Below are 17,779 nucleotides of genomic sequence, written 5' to 3'. Positions count from 1 at the left end.
CCCCATGCATGCCGCAACTAAAAAAAGATCCCGCATGCCACAACAAAGATCCCGCATGCCTCAACTAAGACCTGGCACAGCCAAACAAATAAATAAATATCTTTTTTTTAAAAAGCAGCAAGGAATTGAACACAGCCCAAGTAGCCAAAAATAGAGAACGGTCTAAATAAATCATAATATACCCATGCAATTATGTGACTACAGAAAAAGTTTCATGTAATTATTGACATACAATCTATTTCTGAGTTTTCGACAGGCTATAACAACTTATTTATATTTGATACCATTTCCATTAAAAATCTCTATCAGTAAAAATCAGAAAGTGGATACATCAAAATGTTAACTAACACAGATTATCTATGGAGAGTTATGCCACTGATTCGTTTTCATTTTTTCCTTTTTGCATTTTCTGATTTTTTTCTAAAATTGACATTCAGTGAAGGTGAATTTTTTCAATCATATGTACATATTATTATATTAGTTTGACTATACATGAGATATTCCTGAAAGACATAAGAACTGGTAACATTGATGCCTCTGTTAACAAAAGGTCAGTGGCTAAGGGTCAGGACATATGGAAGAAAATTTTTTTCACTATGTACCTTTGTAGCCTTTTTTTTTTAAATACTTTTTCACACACTTCCTTTTTTTTTTATAAATTTATTTTATTATTTATTTTTGGCTGCGTTGGGTCTTTGTTGCTGTGCGTGGGCTTTCTCTGGTTGCGGCGAGCGGGGGCTGCTCTTCGTTGTGGTGCGCGGGCTTCTCGCAGCAGTGGTTTCACTTGTTGCAGAGCACGGGCTCTAGGCGCACGGGCTTCGGTAGTTGTGGCACGTGGGCTCATTAGTTGTGGCTCGCGGGCTCTAGAGCGCAGGCTCAGTAGTTGTGGCGCATGGGCTTAGTTGCTCAGCCGCATGTGGGATCTTCCCGGACCAAGGCTCGAACCCGTGTCCCCTGCATTGGCAGGTGGATTCTTAACCACTGCGCCACCAGGGAAGTCCCCTTTGTAGCCTTTGAATTTTGAACCATATGAGTTTATTTATGGAAAGGCCCAAACAAACTTTTTGGCCAACCCAATACAAATATAAACTAAATTTAAATGTTGAAACAAACAGAAGATTGATGGGGCATCTTCGACATTTCACAAACCACATTTTTGTGTAGCAGTGGATGTGGAAAGAGACTATTTATATGAGAGTTGCAAACTCAGATAACTAGAGGTTTCAGGAAGATAAAGGAGGGACTGAGCTGGTATGGTCAATAGAGAGTGGTGGGGACTGGGGCCAACCAGAAAGCAGGGGCCCTCTCTATGTGGCAACACGATTCTGCTTTGGCTGATCAGGCCATCAATAAAAGTCAAACATCCAGGCTTTCATATGCAATTTCTCATTTTGAAACATGTGCTGAGTCTTCCCCAGTGGTCCAGTGGTTAATGCAGGGGGTCTGGGTTTGGTCAGGGAACTAGATCCTGCATGCCACAACTAAAGATCCCACATGTGGCAACGAATATCCAGCGTGCCACAACTAAGACCCAGTGCAGGCAAATAATAAATAAATAAACAAACAAGCAAACGTGCTATCTCCCCTGCCCCCCAAAATAACAAGTCTCTATAGGCCAGACACTGGTACCAGTTTGCAATCCCTACTACATGACTGTGGAATATCCTTGTTGAGAGATGCAGGGGACGTTAAGGAGGGGTCAAATGGTGGTTGCAAGGCACAGACTAAAAGCAAGCACCCCGACTTCAGTTCTAACAGCAGCTGCTTACTTAACAGTGACTTGGGGGGAGGTGAACGTTCACAAGCTGCCAGGCCTTCTCAAGGGCATCAGCATTTTAACAGAGCTGGGAGCCCGAGCCTGCCCTGTGAGGCCATTTAAGAGTGGAATTAGAGGCTCAATGCAGAAAGGTGAGCCCTTCCAGCTCTCCCGGAAGAGACAGCCTCCACGTAAGGCTGGGCTGGTTAGAGACCAAAGTCAAGGTGTAGAAGGAAGCAGGCTGCCAGCCCGCAGCCCTGATCACTTTCCTCTGAGCTCCCCCCTCCCTGCCTGTGGCCACCGTCTCCCCGCCCACTCTGCTTGGTCACGCCCTGTCCAGCCAAGTGTCATCTGTCTCCCCTGCAGGTTCCCTGACCGCTCCGGGTAGAGGCAGGACTCAGATCCATGCTGCTCATTCCTCTGAGCCCCAGTCCCTTCCATCCAACAGGCTCCCTCCTTGGGGTTCCTCCCATCCTCCGAGTCTCATGAAATGAGACTAGGAAGACCTCTTTCTTAGGGTGGCTGTGAGTTATGTGGGATGAAGGGTGAGGAAATTGCAGATAAGAGACCACTTTTTATCCATCAGAGTAGCAAAGGTTTTATCACTGAGTGATAACACTCAGTGCCTGTGAGCATAAAGTGAAATGCGACATTTTCATACCCTGCTTCTGAGACTGTATGCCAGTATATCTGTGAATGGATGTTTGAAAGTATATTTCAAAGTATATATCAAAGTATGTAGGCAAATCTACAAAACAGGATTTAGATGATGGTTGTCTAGGGCTGGAAGGTCCAGGGGAAAGGCAGAGTGACTGCCAGTGGGCACAGAGTTTCTTTTTTTTTTTTTTTTTTGCGGTACGCGGGCCTCTCACTGTTGTGGCCTCTCCCGTTGCGGAGCACAGGCTCCGGACGCACAGGCTCAGCGGCCATGGCTCACGGGCCCAGCCGCTCCGCGGCATGTGGGATCTTCCCAGACCGGGGCACGAACCCGCGTCCCCTGCATCGGCAGGCGGACTCTCAACCACTGCGCCACCAGGGAAGCCCAGAGTTTCTTTTGGAGGTGAAAAAAAAGTGTTCTAAAACTAGACTGATGGTTGTACAATGATGCAATGATGGTTGTACAACTCCGAATATTCTAAAACTCACTGGGGAATTCCCTGGCGGTCCAGTGGTTAGGACTTGGCGCTTTCACTGCCCGGGCCCGAGTTCAATCCCTGGTCAGGGAACTCAGATCCAAAAAGAAGAAAACGGCGGCCAAAAGAAAAAATAGCTTTACTGAGATATTTTTAATTGAGGTATAATTTATATACCACATTATTCACCCATTTGAGAGGAAATTTCGGTGATTTTTTTTTTTTTTTTTTTTTTTTTTGGGCCCTTCTGCTCAGCGTGGCTTGCAGGATTTTAGTTCCCCAACCAGGGATTGAACCCAGGCCCCAGCAGTAAAAGCGCCAAGTCCTAACCACTGGACCGCCAGGGAATTCCCTCAATAAAGCTATTTTTAAATTTTTATTTACTTATTTATTTTGGCTGCATTGGATCTTCATTGCTGCACGCGGGCTTTCTCTAGTTGCCACGAGCTGGGGCTACTCTTCGTTGTGGTGCACAGGCTTCTCATTGCGGTGGCTTGTCTTGTTGCGGAGCACGGGCTCTTGGCACACGGGCTTCAGTAGTTGTCGCTCTCCTGGCTCTAGAGCGCAGGCTCAGTAGTTGTGGTGCAGCGGCTTAGTTGCTCCGCGACATGTGGGGCCTTCCTGCACCAGGGATCGAACTTGTGTCCCCTGCTTTGGCAGGCAGATTCTTAACCACTGTGCCACCAGGGAAGTCCAAGGTATTTTTTTTTTCTTTTTTTCCAAGGTATTTTTTAAATGCACAGATTTATGTACCAACTTGTCTCCACATCATTTATGATAGAAACAAAGTTTTAAACAATCCAAACATCCAGCCTTGGGGTAAAATTAAAGCCCATCCTCACTACAGAACTCCTATGGTTGAGGGAAGTCTGGAATCAGACCACCGGGATGGAAGGCACTTCTAGCTGAGTGACCTTAAGCGAGGTGCTGACCTCCACTGAGGCTCACTTTTCCCTCTATTAAATGGAAATGGTGTTTTCTTCAACAGCTAGTCGTGGGGAGTCCATGAGATAAGCCATGTAGTGTTCAGGGCAGTCCCCGCACACTGGAAGACCTCAGTAAATCCCAGTAAATACTTGGTCGTTAAATGACCCCCCTCTCACATGTGTTCATTCTCTAGTTCATCCTGACAGCCATATGACTCCCTCTTGACAAATGGGGAAGCCTGAGACTGTTAGGTGACTTACTCAAGTCACACGGTCAGTAAAACAAGTCAGAATTAGCGATGCTTTCCCCTCCCCTCCCTCCGACCTTCTCCTGGGCCCCCCTCTCCTCCCTCAGACCCATAGGATGGGATACAGTTGGGTGTTCCCACACCCCCTCAGACCCATAGGATGGGATACAGTTGGGTGTTCCCACACCCCCCCAACTGCCCTTGATCCACACGCATGGTGTCCCACCTGCCCACCAGGCCCACCTGGCTTTGCCCTGACTTCAGCATCTGTGGGGCCCCAGCTCCTGTCCCCAGGCCTCCAGTTACCTCCTCCTCTAAGAGGCAAACCTCAGAACAGGAAGGGAAGGTCCACGCTGAGATGACCCCACAGGGTGCCTATGGGGAGAGAGGCCTGCAGCAGCCCATAGTGTCCAGGCAGGGGGTTGGGGCTCTCAGGACGTCTGCACTATACGGACAAATAGCCCTGACCTGGGGGGGCACAGAGGCGCTCAGGCCAAACTGCCCTATGGCCACAACCACCCAGTAGGGATCACACAAGGGAAGTCTCATGCCCCTTGAGAGGGGCGCACTCTGATCACTGCCACAGCCGTGGGTATGAGCTGCTCCCCTCCTGCTCTCCCTCCCTGACCGGAACCAAGCCCTGTCCAACTGACCTCTCTCTAGGGACCATCCCTTCTCCTGCTCTCCACCCAATGAGGTTGCAGAGGGGAGTCTAAGATCCAGATCTAAGCCAATCAGCACACTGCATCCCTGGCCACAGTGATTGATTCAGAGTAGGCACTTGACCTAAATGGATTCAATTGGAGTACATCTCAGGATTCCTGCCAGGAATGCTAAAACAAAGACTCTCTTTCTCACCAGATTTCAATCTGTAGCTCCCTGGAGCACCTGCCACCCATCTTGGGGCCAAGAGGAGAGTCCTCCAAGTCTGCAACAACACCAAAAAAACCCACAACAGAATAAAAAGCTAAGACTGGGGAGCTGAGTCCTGATCATATGTTTGCATCCTGATCAGGTCTTGCCTGGAGCTACCCCTGGATTGTGTAGTTCAAAAAGCCTAGAAGTCCTGCTCTGCTGAAGCAAGTTTAGGTTGGGTTTTCTACTACTTACAACCAGGAGAATCCTAAATGATACATGGCAGAGGTATCAGATACACACCCAAGATAACTGTTTGACCCTCATGTCAAAAGCCAAGGACAAAGGGTACCATCTTACCCAGAAGGGTCTGCCCTGTCCCTCCTCTTTGAGGTCTCAGGCCCCGTTGGCTGGCAGGCAGCCCCAAGACCTCTGCCCATACACACCCCCAACACATACGCACACACATGCCACACACAGCACTGGGTAGACTTTTATTTTTAAGTCAAAGGCACAGCCTGGATGGGCTGAGGCAGTGACTGTGGATGCCCACCCCAGACCCCCAAGGTGCCACCCCCAGCTAGGGGCAGCTGTGCCAAAGAGGAGGGGATGGGTGAGAAGGGAGCCTCCCCTTTTAGGGGGTCGCCTACCTCCTTCCTAAGCCTCAATAGGCGGAAGCAGGTGACATGAAGTGAGGCAGAAATGCTTCAGGGGGTCCCCCAGGGCCTCTCACTGAGCACCCCCAACACAGGTCTTTGGTGGACGTAATTGCACAAACAGTCCATAAAGTGACAGCTTGAGGGGTGCCCCCTCGCAAGAGCAGGACCTCAGGGGAGGGCAGGGGAGAGGTCCCAGTTTCTCCCTGTGGCAACTCAGTGCTTAGAAATGGAGGAGGAGCCATTCCCTGCCGGGGCAGCCCCCTGGGGGAGAAGTGCCTTCCACCAGATGAGAGAGCATCTAGGCAGAGGGCCCCCCACTCCACTCCCCAGCAGGCCCCCTCCCTCCCTGCATCTCTAACTCTATCTGGTAAGACATTAAAAAAAATTCTCTGCTTATAAAAATACTTCTGCTCTGTCTGGGGGTGGGGGGGGAGGGGAGAGAAGGGTAACAATCCCTGGGGATGGGGCGGAGCTATACAGGAGGCCTGGGGGCAGTGAGCCGGCCTCCTAGAACACAGCCCCGACCGGGGAGAGGGTCACAGTGACGGAGGCTAGGAGGGGGGCAGGGGACCGTTGGCTCGTCGGGGGGCTCCCTTGGTGGCGGGTGCCCGGCCCGGGACGGCGGGCACGGGGGAGACGCGGCGGGATGTGGCGGCGCTCCGCAGCTTCTGTTTCCGCCGCTTGGCCAGCGGCGCGTTTTCCACGCTCTTCAAGAAGAAACCCTCGCGTTTGCCCCGATTGAACGCCTGGCGGAAAGGAGGCGGTAAGTTCCACCGGCCCGGCCTCGACTTCCAAATCCTAGCTTTGGCCCCCCATCCCAGGCCTTCCTTCCCATACCACTAGGTCAGGGCCAACAGGTCTTTGGCCTCCAGCCTCTCAAACGGTCAGGGTCCCGACAGGTCAGACGCCTGGACTCGGCTGAACTCAACCTTTCAGGACTCTGCGGGAGTCGCCTCCCGCAGGCTCCGCCTCTCCAGCCTCGGTCCCGGACCCCCCCGCAGGCCCCGCCCCTCACCAGAAAGGTGGCGTTGAGCCCGGAGCGCACAGCTGGCCCCGAGGACTCCAGCACGTCCGGCGTCCGTAGCGGAGGCGAGGAGCGCGCGCTGCCGTCCTGCAGCCACGAGCTGCCCCGCAGTCCCTCGAGCTTCAGCCGCTTGGTGGGGTCCACAGTCAGGAGCCCTGGAGGCAGGACAGGGGAAGTGTTGGCGGGCTGTGTGTAGAGGCTGCGCCCCAGAGACATCCTAGCAGCCCCACTCTCCTCCCCACAAGTCCCCCACCAGGACACCTGACCCAGTAGCAAACCCTGTCCCATCATGACCCCATGGCCTCCCCTTCCCCAGCCATGACCTGTGACCTCCGGCTTCGCACCTCGGACCAGCTCCTTGGCTTCCTCAGACACGCCTCGCCAGGCCTCACCGTCAAGGGAGAAGCGCCCTTCGCGGATCTTGCACATTATTTCCGCCGCCTGGCTCTGCCCGCCCTGGCCTGAGGCCCCCTGGAAGGGGACCTGGCCTGACAGCATCATGTACTGGGGAGTGAAAGGTGAGACCAGTCCAGACCTTCTCCAAGAGGCTAACTCCTGAGGCCCATGGCTTATGAACTCTGACATCCAACTCCTAAAACTAGGATGCCCAGACCCCAGCACCAGAGAGACCTCGCCTCTGTATTAGGACGACTTCTGACCCCAGCCTCAGACCAAACCCTGCCACCCCAACAAGAGAACTCCTGTCCCCAGGCTCGGAGGACCCTGACATCTCCTCGGAGACCCCGTCCCATACCAGAATGACGCCGAGGCTCCAGAGGTCGCAGGACTCGTCGTAGCCCTGCTGCGCCAGCAGCTCGGGGGCCGCGTACTGCAGCGTAAAGCAGGGTGTCTGCATGGGCCCCGCTGGGCTCTGCGGGCGCAGACGCGCGAACCCGAAGTCGATGATCTTCACCGGGGCTCCGGGCGTATCATCGGCGTACAGGATGTTCTATGAGGGAGGCGAGGCGGCCGTCAGAGACTGGCCCTCCGCGCCGAAGCCCTCCCAGTCCGCTGAGGCCCCGCTCCCACCTCGGGCTTGAGGTCGCGGTGCACCACCCCCGCCTCCTCGTGCATGAAGCTCACGGCCGACACGAGGCTGCGCAGGATCTGGCTCGCCTCGGACTCGCTGAAGTGCCGCTTCTTGCGGATGTGCTCCAGCAGCTCCCCACCCTGCAGTAGCTCCAGGACCAGGTACGTGTGCAGCTGCGGGCGGCGCGACGGGCCAAGGTCACCACCTGGGTTTACTGTCACCACCTACCCAACCGGGCCGCCCCCCCACCCCCCACCAGGCCCAGCCGGATCCTGCCCCGCGGTCAACATCAAGCTCCGCCCCCGGCTTCAGGCCCCGACCCTGTTCGAACCCTGACCTCAAGACCACCCCAAGAACCACCTTAGGACTCGCTTCAGTTTCTACCCCCTACTTTTTTCCAGGCCCCCGTCCCTTTGGCCACCTTAAAACCCGCCGCCCTAAATCCTCCCCCTGCCCCGTTCCCTTGGCCATCCTCAGCTCCGCCTTCCGGTCCTCAGGCCCTACTCCCCTGAAATCACACTTCCCTGACCTCCGGGTCCTCAGGCCCCGCCCATGGCGCTCTCAGGCCCCGCCTCCTGTCCTCCTCCCCGCCCCCCACGGGCAGGCTCTAGCGTCCCTGGGCTCCGCCCTAGCCCAGGAAGGCGTCACCTGGTCCTGAAGCACTTCGTGCAGCTTCACCACGTTGGGGTGCGACTGGCACAGCCGCAGGGCGGCCACTTCGCGCTGCGTGTTCGCCTCCAGCCTGGGGGCAGGGCAGGCAGGGTCAGGACAGCTGACCTCCGGCCCCGCCCTCCCCGAATCCGCTCAGCAGAACCCAGCCCACCCCGGGCCCGCCCACCTGCGGCTGAGGATTTTGACCGCGAACTCTTGGCCGTTCTGTAGCTGGCGGCAGCGGCGACACACGGAGAAGCTACCCTGGCCCAACGCGGGTTCCCGCAGGTCCAGTTCATACTGCTGGAAGAAGGGCGAGTCCTGGGGGCGAAGGGGACGCGTCAGAGGTCCTACCGGGAGCCTTGCGGCCATGCCACGCCCCTGTTCAGAGAGGCTATGGACCTCACCGAAGCCACAGCATGCGCCTGCTGAAGCCACATCTGGAGTCCCCAAGCCCAGATGCCCCCAAGCCCACTTCTCCCCACCCTGGCCCAACCCACCTGCATCATGGCGCTCCTGGCCAACGCTGCCCTGCCAGGCCGGTCTCCAGCAACAGACGCTTCCAGCACATCAGTCATCACCGCGTTGTTGTGGTCAAACAGGATGGACGGTGCCACGAAGGAGTATCCCTGGTGGAGGAGGGGTGTTGTCAGGGGTGGATGGAGGTGCAGATGAGTCCCCGGAGGCCCAGACCCAGCGGGAAGGAGGGCGGGGGCAGAGGAAAGACCCTGGAGTAGGGGATGTTGCTTTTGCATCCTGGTGCACACAGGATGTGTGGACATTTTATTCCACCGTGTTCTATGACCTCTTGGGACCATGCATGTCTGTTCCCCCACCAGTCTGTGACTCTACCTTTCCCATCACAGTGATCCCCCCAAGTGCCAAGGGCGTCATCTGGCACACTGCACTGGCCCAGAATATGATAGGCTGAATACATGAAAGAACTGTGGCCTGGCATCACACATACTTAACTTAGGAGAATTCAACTCTACCCACTCAGGACAAAAAGTCTTTACTCCTTCCTCTCAAATCAAACTTTGGCCTCCTCTGCAAGGGGGGCTACTGAGGAAACGTAAAGAGAAACCAAAGTTAATTCTTTGCCTTTCCTAACAATCCACATCCTGGCAATTCAAGGGACTCTCAAGGGTAATTTTAACAATGTGTTGTCTTCTCCTAAAAATGCAGCGCCACTGTGCGCTAGAATGCAAGCTCCACATGGGTGGGATTATTGTCTGTCAAGTTTATCGTTACGTCCCTAGTGCCCAGGTCAGTGCCTGGAACATCGAAGGCACTCAATACATACTTTTGAATCATTAAATGAATGAATGAAAGTAACCACTGATTCACAAGAAAACTTGCTCATTAGGACTGTGAGATCGAGGATGGATCGCAGTAGATCGAGGGATATTCAAGCACAGAGCTGTCCCTTGTGAGAGCTTCATAGAGGGGAACTGATCCATCCATACTTGATATTGGCCTATTCTTATTTAATATTTATGGACCATGTCCTACAGGCCAGGCCCCCAAGCTGGACTCAGGGACACAGAAATTAAACACACAGTCCCTGCCCTCTGGGAGCTTCAGACCAGGTGAGGCAGTCTCAGTCAGCGCCAGGATAAAACCTGCCAAACTGTTTAGAAGGAGATTTTGTCTGTAGCAGGCTGGTGCACAAGGAAAGGGTGACCCAGGGCCAGAGGAGCAGGGAAGACTTCATATGCGGACAGCACTGGACAACAAGGCTTGAATTTTGCCAGGTGAGCAGCTGTACCCTCCAGGTTGAGGGAACCACATATGCAAAGGTACAGAGGTGTGTTCTGGCACCTCTGAGCAGTTCAGAGGTGCTAGAGCACTGAGTGGAATAACAGAGTGCTGAGGCTAGGGCTCTGAGCAGAGGCCACACCGTGCAAGGCCTTGTATGCCGAGCAAAGGAGATGGGACTGGTCCAACAGGCCTAAGCTTCTAAAACTGGGTGGAGGGGGCCTATGCCCCCAGGAGTGTGATATGGTGTGCCAGAGGGACATGCAAAGCCACAGTATAAACAAGGCATCTCTTCCTAAGTGTCCCCTTAAGCAAGTGAATAATTTAAAACAGTATTTTTACATAACAATAGAGATAAGATGGAGAAGCAGGGAAATTAACATGAAATTTCAAGATAAACCAGGAAATTCAAAGGCATGTCCTGCCCAGGTGGTCTCTATGACTGACAGTTGTAGGTTCCGAACGAGTGGAGAGACCTAGAGGAGATGCTGACTCCTGATCAGGACACGGGGCCTGTGCAGTGCCCACAGGTCAGCCAGGGCTGAGGCTGAGCACCATTCTGCCTCCCCCGCATCTGTGGTTCTATGAACGCTTACTCACCTGGAAGATGCGCGGATCCCCAGGTGGGGGGCTTCCAGGGGGTGAGTAGACAGGCTCCAGCCGGGTAAATTCCTCTGCAAAGTTGCCCACGTCCAGCTCTGAGCGGATCTGGGGTCGGAATGGGGCTGGAATCTTCCTGGCAGCCAGAGCAGCCCAATCCAGACCCTGGAGAAAAGGAATGAGAGACAAGGGGTCAAAGGGCAGGAAGTGGAAACCCCTGCCCACTCAGGCCACCCTCACCAGGCAGCTCCTCAGTGAGGCAAAGGTCTCACTGGCATTTGTGCGGGAAGCTGTTCTTCCTGCCTCCCCAGCTTCTGTTTCCCTTCCTCTGATAACAGAATCCCTATTTCTCTTGGAGAACCAGCCCTCCACCACACTCAGCCAACTCTGGGGCTTTTAATAGAATTGATGTGCAAAAAAAAAAAACAAAAAACAAATCTCTTTCTCCTACTGGACTTAAATCTGGGAGGATATGGGCCTGGAACTGCTGGGGACCCCCTCAATGTCTAATGATGAAGTGTCTGTGCAGAAAAGCAGAAGCAAGAGACAAAGAAAGAAATTCCTAATAACATAGATTCAGCACCTGGATGCAGCCTTGCCTGAAGTCAGACCACTTTTCCTTGGACTTTTCATTTATGGGAGCTAAAACATTCCTTTTATGTTTAAACTAGTACAGCGGAGCCTGTTCGTTGCCTGCCCAACATCCATTCTCCTGGTCTTCCTTAGTACTATAGCCCCAGTTTTATTTCAGGAACCAATGTACACAACTAAAAAATAGTATTTTATAAACTTCCTTGCAGCTAGCAGTGACCAGTTACTTGTAAGCAAAAATTACGAGGTAGGAATCCAGGGAAAGAGCCTGAAGAGGAGGGTGAACCGTTGGTAAGGTGCCCTTTTTGCCCTTCCACTCCTTCTTCTTCGTGCTTCCCACCTGGAGAGCAACCTAGATAGCAAGAGCTCCAGCAGTCATCTTGTACCACGAGGCAACCTTGGGGACAGAGGCTACGTGCTAAGAATAGAGGAGCATTTAAAAAGAAAAAAAAAAAAACTGAACTTGGCTTCATGAAGACACCACAGCAGCCCCAGCCTGCCAACTTCTGGATTTCTTTTATGTGAGAAAATAAATAAATAAATAGACGTCTATCTTGTTTAGACCACTGTTCATTCCTATCTCTGTTCTTAGCGGCCAGACTCTATTCCACAGATATCACCATCTTGAGTTGGACTTTTTGTCACTCGCAGCCTAGAGGCCTGGCCTGGGTTTGAAGGCCCCAGTTCTGGCACCAGGGACCTGAGCACTGCTATCACCAAAGAGGCTATCTCAAAAGAAGGGGGAATAAGGGCACCATCAGGCCTCGAAAACTTTGGGGCGCCTCTCCAGTGTGACTACTGGTCCACCTACTCCCAGCACCTGGAGCCTGGCATGTGCTCAGGGTGGGCTGAGGAATTCACTTAAGGAAACTGACACTGTTCAGTCACTTCGCCCACAAAGGGACATCTTCACCGCAGAGACTTAGACTCCTGTCTGAGAAAGCTTCTCTGAGGGCCCTTCCAAGCAGTACTTGCTGGGAAGATTCAAGGAGATGGCACTCATAGCAAGGGTAACTGGATGTCTGGCCCACTATAAGTGCCCATTAGTGGATGCCTCTGTTTCTACGTCAGACCAAGGCAAATGTAATACCCACATGTAAACAGAACATAACAGTTAAGAGCATGGGCCTTCAAGCCACCCAGATGCAGGTTTAAATCTGAGCTCCATCACTTAGCTCAGTGATATTGGGCAAATTACTTAACCTCTCTGAACCTCAGTTTCCTCATCTGTAGAGATGAAGATAATCAGGAAGGTTCTGAGGCTTACATGAAATAATGCAAGCAAGGGGCCAAGACACAGGTGTTCACAGTCACAGGGCCCTGCTCGGCAGTGATGCTGGCCAGGCATAGTGCCCGAGCCAGTGAGGTCTCACAAGGACAGAATTCACTCTGCACTGCACCTTAAACTGTGTGTGCTTTTAACAAGTGAACAAAACCCACGTGGTTGATTCAGACATGTCCATCTGAAGAAGAGGCACACAGCCTGTACAGGTACAAAGACCAAAACCCTGAGTGCACGCAAGAGTCATCAGATTTGGGCTGACAGCAGACCTGGGGTCTGTTCCCAGCTCTACACTTTTACTGTGTGATCTTGGGCACCTTGCTCCTCTCTGAACCTGTCCAATGAAAGGACCGATGAATTCATTCTCAAGTCCCTGCCAGCCCTACCAGGCAATGAATGCTTTCCCGCCAAGAACACATCTTCCAAGTTGCAAGAGAGACGGCTGAGAAGACAAGCCTGCTTTCTTTATCTGAGAGGTTTTCCAAATCAAGTGAAACTGGCCAGCCTCAGACCATCCCTCCAGTGTCCCCCAACCCAGAGCAGTAGCCTGGCCCCGGTGTGTGCAGACAGGTATGGGGGCGAGCCAGGAGCCTCACCTGGAAGAAGGGGTGGTTCTTAACTTCCTGCGCCCCCTGGTGTCCTGCACCCAGCCGCTTCTTGGGGTCCTTGCAAAGTAGCCGCTGCAGTAGATCCTGTGCCACTGGCCCAATCCGGGGGGGGAAGGGAGGGGAGCACTTCAGGATCCGTCTGGGAGGATTGGTGGGGGGGCGTCAGGGGCAGCAAGCCCCCCCTCCAGCCCTGCCCAGGCCCCTCGGCCGCCCTCTGCTTCCAACCCTGCTCACCGAGACACCTCTGCCTGCGTGTTCCTCTCGCCCTCCAGGGTGAAGGGCGAAGCCCCTGTCAGCAGCTCGAAGAGCAGGATGCCTAGGCTCCACCAGTCCACAGCCTGCGGGGCAGAGCCAGGGTGAGGGCCTGCGGCCACCCCTACCTCACCACACCCACCCCTCTGATCCCCTGCCAACCCACCTTGCCGTGGCCCAACTTGCTGCGGATGATCTCAGGGGCCATGTACTCGATGGTGCCACAGAAGGAGAAGGTCCGCTCTTTCTGGGAGGGCAAGAGGACCCGCCCAAGGCTCAGAGTTAAGACTCGTGGACTTGTGAGGGTTGGAGCAGTGGGAACTCCCCGAAGGCAGGGCCTGGATCTACTCACCTCTGCACCCCCGAGAAACGCAGAGCCAGGCATGAAGCAGGAGCCGGGAAGGGACGGCCCGCATGGGGGTGCAGGAGGCCGAGACTGCCCTTCACTCACCTCCTCTGTCAGGAACTCCTTGCTAAGCCCGAAGTCCGTGAGGACGACATGGCCCTCGGAGTCCAGGAGCACGTTCTCCAGCTTCAGATCTCGGTAGATGATGCCCAGCTGGCAGGAGCAAGAAGGCCCTGAGGATCCCTCCCCCGACACCCTCTGCTCCTGTCCCTGCACCTGGTCCCTGGGGAAGGGGATCTCCAGTGCTGGTGCGGGGCTGGGGTGGGACTGGGCCATTGGATAGGAAAAGCCATTTAAGATGTAAAAGCAAGGAAGAGGACACCATGGGGAGGCCGCAGGGGAGCAGGCCCCAAGTTCCCAGGGAGAGGAGCCCCATCTCATGACGGCTTTGGGAGCCAAGGCATGAGGTCTCCATTTGCAGAAGTTCTGTGAACGTGGCCCCAGGAAGCAGCCTCGAGCTCCCTGTGAGAGGAAAGCCCCTTCGAGGAGACCCCAGGGGAGGAAACCCCACCAGGCAGCACGGAGGCCTTCCTTCCAGGAGGCCTAAGGGAAGCAGCTCCCGTCCCCACCGAGGCCACCAGCCCTCAGAAAGCCGCTATGTTCACAGGCCCCTTCTAAGGCCCAGGCCCAGTCCCCACGGCCACAGCCAGGTGGCCAGGTCCTCACCCACCTTGTGCAGGTGTTCCAGGGCCAGCACGATCTCGCCCCCATACACGCGCACCTCAGCCTCCTTGAAGTACTGGCGCTGATAGAGGTGGGTGAACATTTCGCCACCGTTCACATAGTCTGGGGGCGGGAGGTGGGTGAAAGTTGCGAAGTAGCCCCCTTGGGTGGCCCCCCTGCCTCCATGGCCCCCAGGGTTGGAAGGTGTCTGCCCTTACCCAGGATGAGGTGCAGCTTGGCGTCCGTCTGGAAGGCGTAGTGCAGCGTGACCAGGAAGGGTGCCTGGCGCACCAGCTCCAGCACGGAGCGCTCCGTGCGCGTGTGCTCCTGCGTCTTGGCTCGCTGCACCAGCGCCGCCTTGCGCAGCACCTTCATGGCATACAGCTTCCCCGCGTCGTGCCCGCCCGCCTTCCGCACCAGGAACACCTTCCCGTAGGCTGTGGGAGCAGCGAGTGGGCGGAGGGTAGGCCATGAACAGGAGGGTGGTGCAGACTGGTGAGGGTGGGCACGCTGCCAAGCCAGGAGGGTGTGCAAGTCGGGGGAAGGAGCTGGGGTGAGAGGCAGGTGTGCAAGAACTGGCAGAGCCTTCTAAGGAAAAGGTGTGCACACCCCAGGGCGGGTGCTCAGCGAAACCGGGGAGGGGATGTGCAAACCAGGCTGGGGGGCACACAACTCCGGGAGGCCTGCAGCGGGGGTGGGGGTGGGGTGGAGGGCGGGTCATGTGCAAACCTGTGGAAGATGAGACAGATGCAAGAGGATGCAAAGCCAAGGAAGGGGGGCAGAGGTGCACGCAGACAGGGGAGGGCCGGTCAAACCCGAGGAGGGGAGTTTGCAAAGTGGGGGAGAGGGCTTTCATATCCCGCAAGGGGAGGAGCTGTGAAATCACACAGGAGAGCTGCAAGCCCCCAAGAGTGTTGGCAGATCCCGGAGGACCTTCCAGGGAGGAGCGACGTCAACGTGGAGCAGCCCTGGGGGTCGGCGTGCAAACCATGGCAGGGCAGGGCAAAGCAGGCAGGGCAGGGAGAGGCTGGGGGGCACTGCCGGCAGCCTGGCCCAACCCAGGTGGGTGTGCAAGCGGGAGGCCCGGGGCACCATGCCTGGGACACCTGCCGGTGGATAGGGCTCCTCACCTCCCGTGCCCAGCACCTTGAGCAGTTGGAAGTTCTCCACGCCCACCTTCTCCTCGTGCCCGGTCAGGTTGGCTGCGGGCACAGGGGGCAAATGAACCCAGCCCGTGCATGAACCCTCCCAGCCGGCCTGGGCAGCCATCGCCCGGCCTGCACCCCGGGCCACCGCTGCCCCACCTTCGGTGATCTGCAGCTCCACCGCACAGCCCTCGTCCTCGTCCTCGTCCCCCATGGCCGGCGGGTCGCTGGGGCCCGCGAGGCTCAGCTCCGGGCGGCGCCGGTTACATGGCGGCTCCGGCCGGGGCGGGAGCTTCCTGGTGCCGCCTCCGGGGCTGAGGCGGGCGCCGGCGCCGCCTCCCTGCTCCCCGCCCTGCGAGGCCTGAGTCAGGCGCTGGAACGTGACAGCGCCGGGGCGGCGGGCGGGCGGACGGGGCGGTCCCATCTCCCGCAGGCGCAGGGGGCTGGTGCTAGGGCTGTGCGCTCTGGGCCCCAGGCGACCATCCTGGGGACCTGTGAACACCCCTTAGGAGCCATGCCTGGGGTCCGTGGATAACCTGGAGCCTCTGTGGGGCGGACACTCCCAAGCCAGGTGTTGGCCCCAAGGCGGTAAGTCCACATCAGGCTGTGTCCCAAGGGGGATGGGGGTCCCACTCAGGTACTTTAGAGCCGCCTTCCCCTCCAGGATGCCAGCCCTAAGGGCAGCCAAGCAGCTCTGTCCAATTCTTAGCCACCAGCGAAAGTGAGGGATTTCATAAAAATCACAACCCACTTGCCTCGTTTTTGATCACTCCTTGACCTCAGCAAATAGGGAAGGGGATCTGTCGGTCCCCTTGCCAGACAGCAGCCTGAAGCCACACGGCCACCCTTGTCCGCTACTGCCAGCCCAGCCCCAGCCCTGCGCCTCTCACTCAGCGTGGCTCTCGCTCTTGGTGCTGGGCAGGCTAAGAGGGTCCCAGAAGCCGCCCGGCCCAGCCCAGCTCCCTGTCTATACCCCCGGCAGCCAGCGAGACCCTCTCCCCTGTAGACTTGCCTTTGCAGGGGAGGCCTGAGGCACCCTGAGGACCAAGCCCTGTCTCTGGGCTCCCCTTACCTACAAGGGGCACCGAGAGGGAGCCCAGCCCAACCCCCAGCAGGGAGGGGCAGCCGATTTTCTGACCGAATCTCTCTAAAGCAAGCGGACCTATAAAAGCACCTCAGCCCCCAGACACCCTTCACAGCCCACCCAGCGCGCGCACCCCGATGTGGCTCTGCCCCTTGTGGTTCCCAAGCCTGGCACAAAGTAGACCTCGAAAAGGGGTGTCAGAGCCACATAGGTGTGGCCTGCTCTCCCCATCAGGCCCAGAGCCTTGTCCCCCTCCCTGACAACCGACAGGGGCCACCAATAGGGTGGGGCAGCCATCAAAGCCCCCTGCCCTGAGGCCTGTAGGAGGGGCTTCCAGCTGCTCAGCCCCACTGGAGGCCAGGGGGGTCTACTCCCATGCCACCAACCTCAGAAACTCAGGCTGAGAGAAGGAAGGCAGAGCGGTGGGTTATCCCCAAGGGGAGGGCTGTGGAAACCCTGTGAGTCAGGCTGCAGTAGGTTACCCTGGGGAGGCTGGCCTGGCCACCCCTCCCAGCTCTTCCCACCCCCAGATTCAGGTTGCCTCACCTCAGCCGGGCAGTCCCACCCTACTCTGGGCGGCCCCAGGTGCCTTGACTCACGTCCTGCTGCCCAGGCTAATGGCCCCCTTCCCGGGCGTCATCCTAGAGGCCCTGGTCAGAGACCCCGGCGTCCTTCCCACCTCGTGTGTCCCTCCACAACAGCCCCCAACACCAGGCGACACCCCAAGGGCGGTAAATTCCCTGGCGAGGGGCTCAGTCCCAAAGGCATGGAGGAGAGAGGATGAGGAGGCAGGAAGAAATAAAAGGAGAGAAGAGGGTACAGGGGGCGGGTGCAGGCCCTCTGGGTACTTCTCCTGCCCCACACTCGGGAGCCCAGACCCCACCTCTCAAGCAAAGGCTGAGCCCAGACTCAGACCCTACCCGCTCTGCTGGCTACCCAGAACCTCTGCCCCCTCCCCCCGCCACTGCGACATCCAGGCCAGCCCAGCGGGCCCCTCCCCTGAAGAAAGCCCTTTGCTGCCCCATGAAGGGCAAGGAGGCCAATGGCCACAGGCCTCTGCCAGCAGAGAAGGATTCCAGGCCACATGTGTCCCTGGCACCTAGTGGCT

General features: G+C 56.3%; 1 protein-coding gene across 3 annotated transcripts; it reads right to left on the bottom strand.

Annotated features, from left to right (window-relative positions):
- Positions 1 to 5,391: 5,391 nt before the first annotated feature.
- RPS6KA4 (ribosomal protein S6 kinase A4) lies at positions 5,392 to 15,801 on the bottom strand. 3 transcript variants are annotated; one of them, XM_065883240.1, is made up of 17 exons: positions 15,747 to 15,801; positions 15,573 to 15,644; positions 14,661 to 14,879; positions 14,450 to 14,565; positions 13,825 to 13,932; positions 13,540 to 13,620; positions 13,356 to 13,459; positions 13,110 to 13,260; positions 10,641 to 10,805; positions 8,783 to 8,911; positions 8,470 to 8,603; positions 8,280 to 8,373; positions 7,631 to 7,804; positions 7,356 to 7,550; positions 6,946 to 7,105; positions 6,593 to 6,756; positions 5,392 to 6,323 (listed from the first exon to the last, which is right to left on the bottom strand). In XM_065883240.1, the coding sequence occupies exons 1-17, from the start codon at positions 15,799 to 15,801 to the stop codon at positions 6,129 to 6,131; spliced, it is 2,316 nt and encodes a 771-aa protein (XP_065739312.1). In that variant the 3' UTR covers positions 5,392 to 6,128. The 3 variants fall into 3 exon arrangements, with proteins under 3 accessions (XP_065739312.1, XP_065739313.1, XP_065739314.1); XM_065883241.1 differs by having other exon boundaries at positions 6,129 to 6,323; positions 8,470 to 8,585; XM_065883242.1 differs by having other exon boundaries at positions 6,129 to 6,323; positions 8,470 to 8,582.
- Positions 15,802 to 17,779: the final 1,978 nt, after the last annotated feature.

Source organism: Phocoena phocoena, chromosome 8, assembly GCF_963924675.1.
Source record: "Phocoena phocoena chromosome 8, mPhoPho1.1, whole genome shotgun sequence".
Classification (NCBI taxonomy): domain Eukaryota; kingdom Metazoa; phylum Chordata; class Mammalia; order Artiodactyla; family Phocoenidae; genus Phocoena; species Phocoena phocoena.
The sequence above is the reverse complement of the archived record's forward strand: the minus strand, read 5'-3'. Positions and strand labels throughout refer to the sequence as shown.